Source organism: Cheilinus undulatus, linkage group 16 (assembly GCF_018320785.1).
Source record: "Cheilinus undulatus linkage group 16, ASM1832078v1, whole genome shotgun sequence".
Taxonomy (NCBI): Eukaryota; Metazoa; Chordata; class Actinopteri; order Labriformes; family Labridae; genus Cheilinus; species Cheilinus undulatus.
The window spans coordinates 32,048,081-32,060,355 of NC_054880.1; the positions used below are offsets into that span (position 1 = coordinate 32,048,081).

General features: G+C 37.4%; 1 protein-coding gene across 2 annotated transcripts in view; it reads right to left on the bottom strand.

Moving 5' to 3' along the window:
- Window positions 1-320: 320 nt before the first annotated feature.
- LOC121524026 (solute carrier family 66 member 2) overlaps window positions 321-12,275 on the bottom strand; it is a 57,208-nt gene continuing 45,253 nt past the window's right edge. For both annotated transcript variants that reach the window (XM_041809192.1, XM_041809191.1), the window contains one exon: window positions 321-7,405. In XM_041809192.1, coding sequence (XP_041665126.1) covers window positions 7,195-7,405 — 211 coding nt within the window. In that variant the 3' untranslated portion in view covers window positions 321-7,194. The remainder of the gene's footprint in view (window positions 7,406-12,275) is intronic.

Sequence of the window (12,275 nt, forward strand, 5' to 3'; positions counted from 1 at the left end):
CACATTTTTTGTGCTAAGTTTAGAAATTTTTTCAACCTTTGTCGCACCCCTCTCATTTTTTCTTCTACGAGTAGTCTCCTCTCTGTACCAGCAGAGAGCTTGATTCGAAAGCCTAGCACGTTACAATTTATGTGCTTGTTGTTTAGATGTGCTCGAAGTCCAAAGAAGGACCATGGCTGGTGGGCTTATTCCTTCTTTGACAGCTGAAGTCTGCCAGGGATGCACTGCTGTCTGGAGCAACAGTGGGTGTATGCAAAAAAAAAAAAAAAAAAAAAAAAAGACATCTTCTTAAAACAAAACACAAGACGTGAGTTTCTCCATGTGCTCTTTATTGGGCGATGATGCCACATCATACACTCAACAATACTTGGAGTCTGAACAGCCTCAAGTGAAAGTAGATGACATTAGCTGGTGTGGTGGGCAATTCAAGTTAAATAGAAAAATGAATCAAAGCTAACCGATGTGACAAATGAGAGTAAACTGGGAGTGTGTTGGATAGATCATGCAAAATGTGGCATTTTCTATGGGAAATACATAATATGACAAAATAATAGAATAAAATTAAACATCAGATAATACAAAATGTGAAGTAAAAAACATCAACTCATTACCGTGGAATAAAACAGTGAATAAAGTGTAACTCTGAGGTCATTTGGATTCGCTTGAGCATAAAAAGATACAGTCAGTAATCACATATTTTCCATGTAACACACCTCACCTCTGTCTGACTACATAACAGACATACTGTATGTAAATATGCTAGAATCATAAAAAATGAGGTGACTAAGCATGTGAGAACACAGGACAAAAGTCACACATACTGCTGAATAGCCAAAGAGTCAGTCCTTCATATCCTTTTTTTGTATATTTAAGAGCAAGGAAAGAAAAATTCATGACAACTCCTGCCACGTCCCACTGGAAAAGATTGTTCCCGTTTCCTGAAGCTCAAAAAGAGGAGGACAGAATCAGGTCTGCTCTGGTACACAGTTCATTGGAGGGCTGACAGTTGTACACCTCCTGGTTTGGCATTTCCCCTCTTCCCGAAGAAAAATTACAAAAACAACAATAAAAAGTCTTCACCCTGTCATTTGGCTGCTTCTCCTTCTGAACAGGAAATTAATATTCTTATGGCAATATGGTAATGAGTGCAACCTGCAGAAAGCAGCAGCCCTACATGATGATGTGGAGTCATGAGAACATATATCAGGGGATGTTATTGGATTTGTCATATAAATAATAAACTTGCAAGTTGGTGTAACATGCAGTCAATATAATGAGAAGTGGAGATGAGATTTTGCTGAGCATGCTCACAAGCGAGTACAACATAAAGTGAAACACTCAAAGAATAATTCTTGTTAATCAACGTGGGCCTCATGCGGTCGCTTTGACTGCAATTTCAAGAATAACCACTGGAGCAAAATCATCTCTGAGATAGTCTGATCTTTCTCTTCTAGCTGCCTTCATTTATCTCAGTCATTACCTCAAAGCATGCAATATTAATGTTACTTGTAGGAAATACATCTGAACCATCAATTTCACATTTTCAAGGCTAAATTTAGAGCTGCCAATCAGAAAAACAAGAGTATGAGAGATAATTAGTTATAATAGATCTTGTTCCCACAGCAGCTAGTATGTTCCTATAACGTCATAATTCGGATGGGAAACTCAAATACTGATTGTTTGTCATGCTGTTACATAACTATTTTTATGTCATCATTTTATAAAAAAGTAGCATTTGAGATAATGTATACTAAAATCCAGAGGGAGATGTTAAAAGTACACTTTACAACCAATAGTTACCAGTCAATTTAAAGAGACAATATGTAGAATACTTGCACTGAAATATCTATATTAATTTAAAAAATGATAATTCCCATGTTAAATATATATTTTAATAGAGGTGTTACAGTATCTCACATATTTCCTAAAGTTTCCAAAGACTGAGAAATTCTTTTCATAACTGTAACGGGACATGTTTTGTCCCGTTACGCTGGGATTTAGGCTAGGAGTTCAATCTTCCAAATTCACCTCCATAATATAGGAGGATCCTAGGAACGCTTTAATGTGTACCTGCCACACTGTATTATTGTTTTGTTTTAGGTCCTTGTGGTGGAAATTAATGTTTAAAGCTAACATTCGTTCAGCTACTTAGCATTTATGTCAGATAAACAAAAAAATGATAAAAAGGATTGCATTAATATGGACATATTTAGATAAGACTGAGTTAAAACTCACTTGATTTATTTGAGCTTAAAATTGCTGTAAAGTCAAATCCAAACTTTGTCTTAACACACTAGATATGTTGGAATAAGGTTGCTGTAAACATTTAAAAAACACTGAGATGAGATCTATGTGCCTTAACTGAAAGCTATCAGCCAGCTATAAAACATACTGTTTTTGTTCATTGTGGGGTAATTTCCTAAATCCATCAGCCACAGTGGCCCATAGGTCATTAAATGTATAATAACAGAGATTTGTACCAGAAAAAAGTAAATTTAATCCCCAACTTCTGTCTCTTTGCTCTGGCTCCTCTAATTAGGAGGATTTTTTTTTTTAATCTGAGAGGATCAGGGTTTTTTTTGTTTTTTTATCAGTGGGTGTGGCTTTAGTTCATTCAGCTGACGTGCCCACACCATCCCAGAGCTGCACAACATACTGCCTTATATTTTTAATGATTTTGAAGATTAATTTTATAACCTTAAATATGTTTTTAATGACTGAAATTTGGTCTGGTGGTTCATAACGCAGGAGACTGTCTTACAACAAACTAAAAATGAAGATTTTTTTTTTTTTAATCTCTTTACAGGGACTTTAAATCATAACATTGTTTGTGCCCGTCCATATCCATTCTCCTTTGTTATTTACACTCTACTATCTACTTTCCTAACAAAAGGCAGCCAGATGAATTTACCCTAAAGCATAAACTGAGCAGAGGATGAAGGAGTTAAGACCAACATTTTTATCTGGAGAAAAACTAAAATGTACAGGTTATTCAAAAGATTATCAAATGGGTTATTAGAAAAGTAACTGTGATTGTGCAAGCGTTAAAAATATTATTTGAGTAAAATACTGTACATCCAGTGACTTTTTTGAACATGACAGTGACATGAAAGTGTCTAAATGCTGACACTGATGGCGGCTGATGTGTTATCAAATATGTTTTTATTATGAAATGTGGTCTGATCTCTCCCAGGTATCTCCCAGTATCCATTACAACAAAAGGATATTTGAGTTTCCCACCCTGCTATCACAGGCACACTGTTGCCATTGAAATATGGTCCAAATGGTCCTTCATTGAACGCATGATGTCCTGATCCATGGTGTCAGAAGGGATTTGAGCTGCTATCTTATGTCTAGGTTTAGCTTCTATTCAAGTTAAGATTTCTTCAGTGTGGTTGTTCATAATGAAAACAGAGAACCAAATCCATCTGAACTAGTCCTCTCCTTTCTTAAACAAACTCATTCATTAAATATCAGTAAAAGAAACAGAAAACTCAAGTTTCTCCCATTAACTTCAGCAAGGCTTGGCAGACTGCCAGGTGAGCTGCAGGCTGTAGCTTACTCAAGCTGCGCTTGTTTTTTTGTTCAGTGAAAGCTTCTCTGAGGAGGTTTTAGCCGATTATGATACAGACTCACATTATTACTGATGTCTCTTTATCACCTAAAATGCAAACAAGAACATCAGCATTAAGATGGATTATTTCTGCATACTAATTCTTAATGCTAGAAACGGATGTTGGATGAAGTGTTTAACTGCCAGCCACAGAAGCGACATATTTCTACATTTTCCCTCACAAAGAAGAGTGATACATTTGACTGTTAATGTGAGCGAGATTAGACTAATTAAACATGCAGAGAAAATTCAAGTCTCTGTCCTCTGTGATCACCAAAATCAACACAAACAGTTCCTCAAAGCAGCTTGAAGAGCCGGATTCAGATAACCTGTTAGATGAAACAGCAAAAAATGACCTTCATGTGATTTAGTATTGGTAGGCAGAAACTTCCACTGTATCTGGTTGAAGACTTGTGTAGATACAGAAGTCTGACGTGGCTCATAACTGCTGGAAAAAGGACCCAACACTTGTTTCCTTTCATTGAACACAAATTCAATTACGCTTACAATATGCTGAGTCTTGTAGAGTATTTTATGACATTTTCCACCACTAGAAGAAAAACAAAGACAGATGCATCTACAGACTGGTGGAAAACGGCTGCAGACTCATCACAGCTGGCATATTTGTCTTAATAAAATCCAGCATTAACCAAGACAGCCCACATTCCACAACAAAAGTGGAGAACTGATGAGTTGAAAGTAGAGGATGCAAGCCTTACAGTAGAGTAGCCTTTTTGAAATGCTCTGACCCCAAGTCATAAAAAAGGATTTTCACTTCTGCCAGTTTGCCATCTCTATCTGAATGTTAGTGAGTTTTAATTAAGCAAAAACAACTTTGAAGGAGCTGCCTATCAAGTCAAACCAATTAATTTCCCTTTTTCAACATAAAGCTGAGATCAGACTGACTGTAAAGGTCATTTTGCAGGGTTTGACTGGTGCAGCTGGAGCTTACTAGTACTTACTCACGACACTGTGCAGAATATCACAACTTTTAACCCTTCTCAGAAGGCAGCTGCATCTTCAGTAACTTGCACGCGTCTCTCATCATTTCTACAGTATGTGCAACTTCCTTTTATCAGTGTTTGTTGATAGACCCAAAGATTGAATCAGTTTTTGTTACACTTCAAACAGTTCATCATGGCTTTACTATACCTTGCTCACTTGTGTTAATGAATTTTGTGCCTTTGTGCATTGTTCAAAAAATTGCTGTGTGTGCTGTCTGGATGAAGCTTATAACATTACTATCTGCAGAATAAACATGATTGAAATTAACTACTAAGTATCATAGCAGCTTCATTACAAAAATCTTGGCATTGTATTTTTAACAAACCCCACATACTGAACATAATTATACATGTTTAAGAGCAATGGGCCTCATTTACCAACCATTCTAATAAAGATATCTGTTCTCTAAGATTTGAAGATTCTGACATTCACCATTTTCTTATCTGGAATTCTTTTTGTCACAAATAAACTCTTTATACACCTGAAAGCCAACTTACACATTTTTTTTCTTAATTTGGTACATAATAATTAAACAAATACCTAATAGGACTAGACAATATAAATGTGGGCAATGTTTATTTAAACTTTGCAGTGCTCAATACACACTACAAACTGTTAAATTATGGTTATAAACAAAGCACTAGGGTGAATGTTTTAACAAAGATGTTGAGAATAAATTCACACCAGTAAAATTACCTTCATTCACTGTTTTTTAAGTGAAAAATCATTACTTCACAATGTCTGCATTTCAATGAATGTAACATCCAATCTTTATATTTATGGAAAAAAATATAAGTTAAAGGTACACAAGTGAAGTAATTTTGTGCAATCTCTTCTGTTACTAGGGAGGTGCATGTCATTTACTGATAACAGCACCATTTAGAGAAATTTTCCAGTGTATCTGGTGCTAAATGTTGTATGCTGTATACTTTAGGTCCATTGCACCAGTATTTTTAGACTTTTATTTTAGCATTCCCAACATCTGTTTTTCTATTTTCAATACCCTAAATCATTTAAGTGTATGCACACTGCCCTGCAGTCTCATGCCTTTATATGGGCATTAAGGGCCTGTGTCCACAGCTGGCTTTTTTTAGAGCAGGCAGTGCCTACAATCGCATTTTCAGAGCACTTCTCCCTGGTGTTCATTGTAGCTATGTCACACAAAAATGACTCCTGCTTTACTCGGTAGAATCAGTAACATTGTTTTATAATAGACGTGTGCTTCTTATTTCCATATTTCAAAGTAATATCAAAAAGAAAACATGAAGACATTGCAAGGAACCCTGTCATTACACAGGCAGCAGCTGCAGACCTGAAAACTTTACCCTAGAAAAAAAAACCAAGTTGTATCAGAAGTCTTCTTGATTATGATTGGCCAGTAAAGGAGAAGTGACATTGACTTGTGCAGCTTTGTTCCAAAAGTGAAATGGTTGTCAGCTGAGAGCCCTGTAAGTATGGTGACAACAGCTATCTCCACAAGTGTTTTTTTTTTTTTTTGCCTAGGTGCAGCTGGACTACATTGGTTTTGGCTTAAAAATAAATACTACCAAAAAAGCCAGCTGTAGAAACAGGTCATAAAGGGGCATTTATTTAAGCTAATTAGGGAAAATGTGCACATGCTCCAGCTTATAAGTTATTGCCTTCATAATTTTGGGAATAAAGGTGTAAACTATTCTGTTCTAAGAACAGCTTCATGAATCTACCCAAGAAATTTCTTCAGATCTTTTCCAGAACAAATTTAAGAAAAATCCATGGAAGACATTGGTGAATGAGGCCCATTGTTTTTTTAAGAGCCAGGAATTGCATTTGCAAGCCTTTGGGATTTTTCCTCCTTTGGTTAAGTCTGATTGCCTCTAGATTCTTACAGCATGATTCCTCTGTTATCCCAAGAGACCGAGCCAGCACACAGCAACCATCTGCCCAACAAGTGGTAGACTGACCAGCACCTTTCCACTGTGCCAGCAAAAAACAAAAAACTAACAAAAGCCATGTTGTACATTCAGTAATGTTGAATGATAAGATTTTTGATTGATTCATACATTTATATTGCTGATAATGCAGCAAGCTGTGTTTGACTGTGTGTTTAAGGCAGAGGATCCATGCTACAATCATCATTTAATGTGGACCACAACAGCTAATCCACATATCCTTGAGCGCAGATTTCAGTGCATACTTATGCAGTTTATATACTGTATATATCATGTATGTGCATAATATTCTCCACATGCACAAGTTGATTGACAGATATACTCAGAGAAGTCTGCATTCTGAGACACAAGCACAGATGCACTGAGAAAAATCAGTAGGATAAATAAAACAAAAAGGTCTGTTTGTAACAAATGTCCTCCAGGTTTCTCTGCAGACACCAACATCACAAAGTGTCTGTGTATGTTCATGCCTTATTTATGGGTGTGCGTGTGTCTTTATGTATACTTGGAGGAGTGGGTGAGCGCCTGCATCATATCAAGGTGCTTTGGTACTTGTGTATGTTTATACACGTCCACAGCACCTCTGAGAGTGCTTGCTCGCTGCTGTTCTTGGGTGTTGACAGGTCCTTGGGGAGCTGGCAGAGGCTCTCACAGGGCTTTGGCACTTGTGGTGTGAGAGACAGTGTGGGATACTGGCTTCTGAGGGTAACGACTGTAGTAGTACACCTGGAACAGGATGGCGAAGTCCACAAAGACCTGGAGCAGACCACATATCCAGAACTGTACGGGAGCCTGGGTGAACAGGAAGTAGCCTGTTTTAAAGGTGTCTCCGCTGGTCCACATCAGCACCATCTTGATACTGGGAGACAAGAGGAGAAATCATGGTTAGACTAATGCAGTTTCATTTAAACTCATTTTATAGTGCTGTTCTTTAAAATGTGTAGTGTGTATCAAACAGCAGCAGCTATCCAAGAAACTTATTGTTAGCATAAAAAAACTAATTTCTTAAAAACCCAATTTGGGCCAACCCCTAGTCTTTATTCTCTATCACAGCCTAAAAGAGAGGCAGATTTAGGGGATGATTTACACAACATCCACAATTATGCACTTCTTGGCCTGAGGCTGGTTGGGTGAATTCCCCACCTTTAAAGGATATGGCAGACATTCAGAAAGTATTCAGAAAAACCATCACTTTTTCAAATGTATGTTGTAGTGGAAACAGAATTTAAGAAATTTCAGCAAATTTATTTAAAAGAAAACAGAAAAAAACAACTGAAATATCACACTAAGTAGATTTACATAAGTAATCAGACCCTTTGCAAAAATACTTGAAATGTAGCTCAGGTGCCTCCTATTTCTCTTGATCTTTGCTGAGATGTTTCTACACCTTGATTTGAGGCAACCAGTGGTAAATTAAATTGATTGGACATAATTTGGAAAGTCTCTGTAGAAGGCCTCACAGCTGACAATGCATATCAGAGCAAAAAACAAGCCACGAGGTCAAAGGATCTGCCTGAACTGGGACATAACCCAAGACCAAAGATCTATTTTTTATAGCTCAGGTCAATTAAATTATCACTGAACTGGAGTGCATTTCTTTACTTTTAATGTCAAAGAGGATGAAGAAATGTAATATCAGATCAGTCAGGAGGGAATATTTGAAAAAAAAAAAAAAAAAAAAAAAGACACTTGTCCTAGTGAAAGGAGAAACACACATTGCAGAGACTCCTAATCCTAATTACGCCCTCATGTGCTACTGATAAATTACATAACCTACCACATGGCCCCTAGTTGCCACCACAACCCAAATAGCACTGCTACTTTCATCAGACCCAGACTCTGTACATGCAACATAGACCAATGGGCAGCACAACTCAGGAAAGCTGAGCCACCCCCCTCCATGCTAGCACTCACCACCCACCACACCAAATTAAATTAGCCACAGCCAAAAATATGGGAAATTGAAATAATGAATCTTCTCAGGGTGCAGGTTTCTCCACAGCTCATCCTCCTCTCATTTATCATTAAACTATGAAGAGTATAAGAGCACACTGAGCAGGCTGTTTGCAAAATTCTAAGTAGATAGTCCAGGTGATTAATTTAAGAAAGTCAGGGAATGATAGTTTATTAGGACTAAATAAAAGTACCCTGGTAGAGTTTCTCCAAGTATGAGTCTTGCCCCCTCGCTGAATGTGGGAGCAGTGCAAATGAGTTGAAACAAAAGGAGAAGCCCCAAGATCAGAATACACAATTATAATTACAAGTCATACTCCACAAAAACAGACTAGGAACAACTGCAGAAAATCCAAGACATTGCCCCTAAAAGGCCCAATTTAAAAAACTGTTTGTTTATGTTCTTCACACTTATGTTTAAGACAACTTTAAGACACCTATCAACTTCTGCAGAGCGTGTTTAAGCTGTGTACTTTTTCATACTTTTTTTTTTGCTTGAGGCAGGGATACGTGTAGGCAAAGCTGGCAAAGAAAGGACTGAGCCAGCACTGTGTCTACAACGCACTGTGTTCACACATACTCACACAGCACTCTTTCAGATGTGCCTCCTAAAGCAACCTGCCTACAACAATACAAACGCACACCGAGACCTTTGAAATCCTTTCATTCAAGCGTGTCGTTTGGTTGGTCAGCACTATTTGAATCAACACAGCGGGAGGTATTTTTGTCGCTTTCTCAAGTGCAACTGAATTTAAAGGCTTGTCGGTTTATCTTCAGCAGCTATTTAGCCATGCAAGATATTTTTGGTTTTGTTTGTTTTGAGACATCCGTCAGCGATTTTCTACCTACACAAGAATTCAGTGCACATTTGGTAGCAGAGACACAGTAGAAAGTGTCCTTCATGATCAAAGCAACCACAGCCTGGTTCAGAGAACACTTGCTCCTCACATAGTGGTACATGAGCTGAAAAGTTTGGGAACATTGACACAAGTACAACTTAGTGAATCACAATGGCATTTTTATGTAATCACACCAGTCTTTTATGTTCATATCTTGTGACATAAGAAGGTTAGCAAAAGTAACATACAGAGGATTGCATTAAAATCCTTTCTGTAATGGGGGCAAAACTCAAGTGAAGTGAAATAAGCTACCCGCCACATCCTTCAGCTGTGTTACAAAAATGACACACTTACATGATTGTGAATGCAGTAATGAAACAACGACATCCTGTTGTAATTTAAGTGAAGTGACACTGAAAATTAGTCCCAGGAATTTACATGTGATCAAACCCATCTTCTCCATAGTACTTTTTAGGCTGATGTTATTATGGCACATTTAATTCTATCAAATATGCAATGAATTATAAATCCACTGATGTGAAAATGATAAATCACAGCTTGTCATAACAGAGACAGAACTTTTCATCCATATAATGTAAGGCTGTGCAACTTCAATGGTTTCACAATTTGATTAGATAACAATTATCCTATCATCCAGCTGACTTGATTCAATATCACGGTGCATCACAATGGATAATGATGGGTTGCATATTCAATTTTAATATTGCTGCTAACTAAGGATGCCCCAGTCAGATTTTATGCAGCTGATTCCATATCACAGATCAACTGTGAGTGAGACTGGCCGACCACCAGTACCAATACGATCATATCTTTTCCTCCAACTACTACATTTATCATCAATATTATTATAACTACTAAAATTACCTCATATGTTAAAGTGAATTTAAAAAGTGTTAAAATTGTGTTGCTATTATCATATTTATAAATGTTATACATTTTTCTCTTCACCACCACTATCTTTCCTAATGCTTCTATTACAGTGATCATTGCTTCATTCTTTAACATCGTTATCATTAATAGAACATTTTCTTTGAATCCAAGACCTATGTCTTCAATGCTAATTTATTAATAATAAATTAATGTTGGTCTTTATTATAATGGGGTATAGTCTTTACTATAATATTAATGATTAACACTGGTCTATTCTGATAGACTACAACAGAGAGTACTGTCCAGACTTGCCCTCTCTGTAAAGTGTCTTGAGATAACTTTGGTGATGAATTGATGCTACACAAACAAAGATTAATTGATTGATTGATCTTGTATCCTTTAGTAAGGGCAGCTGAATTACAATATGCAATGGTTTACTCAATCAGAGTTTATATATGTTGATTAACACAATTATAAAAAAACTAAAATTTGATATGCCTATTTTATAGGCTAATTGGTGCAAAAAGTCTACTAGATACAAGGCAATAAGTCTATTGCTATTTATATAAAATTTGTAAGAAGACTAATTTCACTACCAAACAGTCCTACAGAAATAAAATGGTAAGCGTTTACAAATTTGTTCACTCCAGGACCCGGTATCAAAAAGTAGCCTCTACGACCTCCCAAAATGCTGTTTCCGTGTGGATGAAATGCTGATATGACAAAAAACGTTTGCATATACTCCTGAATTTGTCTCCATGTGGACAGGGCCTTAAATAAAAGTGAGAGCTGTTTGGTGGGAGGGGCAGGGCACATGCTCCATTTACCCCACATGACAAAACCTTTCAACAAAAAAACAGAACATGCACAGTAATCATTTACTCTCAACAATGTTGTCTACATAATAGTGGGAAGCAAAAAGTGTAATAGAAATTGAACCTTCATTAATAACCCAGCACTATTGTTGTCTTTCTACTTCATAACTGAATTTAGTTACCTAACCTGACCCCTGTGGTTCATCTGATACACCTCCCAGAACAAAGCTTTGCTTTGTGCAGCATCAAATGTGGCAGTGTGACCAAACAGAAAACAAGATGTCCTGGTGTTTTCAGATTTCTTCTTTCTCTAAGCCTCTCCTGAGATGTAAGAGATGGATGAGAGATAATCTAGCATCCGTCCCCTCAGCATAGTGCAGCTAGCCTGTCTGTGTGTCTTTTATTCCTTTAGTCAAAGCTTTGCAGCCAAATCTCCTCCTACATTATTCATGCCTCAAGCCTCACCTTAGCCCTTTTCATTTGTAAGGCCAATTTGTGCAAACCTTGCCATTTCTCACATACTTCCTTTGCTTTCTAGCAGCTCTATCCCTGTACATTCTCAAAATGCCCTTCTTGCTTCCATTTTCACAATATTTTTCTTTTTTTTCTCAAGCCCACTCTGTACAGCACTTCTCTCTTTCTTTGTCCATTTATCTTCCCACCACCTCCTTCCAGTTGCCTTCGCCTTGCTATACCTGTTTGTGAGGAGGGCGGCTGGTGGTGGTGGCGGGGGGGTACACTCTTTCTCAGTAAGAAGCTTGTTAGTGCTGTGAAGAGAGATTTCACTACGAGCTGCTCTCCTTTTGCTTTGCCTGTTCTTAAGCAGCCGCAGTCCACATCATGACAATGTGTGCCTACAGGTACTAATGAGAGGGGCTGGAATTTTGTTTGATCAGTTCCTCTGTTGGTTCTCTAATAAGAGGTAACATGAGGAGGGCCTGGCAACAAGGTGCAAGCATGGCTGACTATCTATTTGTCATCTTCTAACAGACATATATAGAGGCAGGAATAAAGAGAGCATGCTGAGCTGAGGGCTGAAACAGCACATAAGAAGGCTTTACTAGACCAGACAATCTCTAAATAGAGCAGCGTATGGACTGCATGTCTTGACTGGACTTTTATTTGAATTGATCTGAATAAAAAACATATACTAAAATTGGAGATTATTTCAAGGTTGAGTTAATCAAAAATGTATGAATTTGCTGACAGGCCTTCTAAAGCTGATCTATGA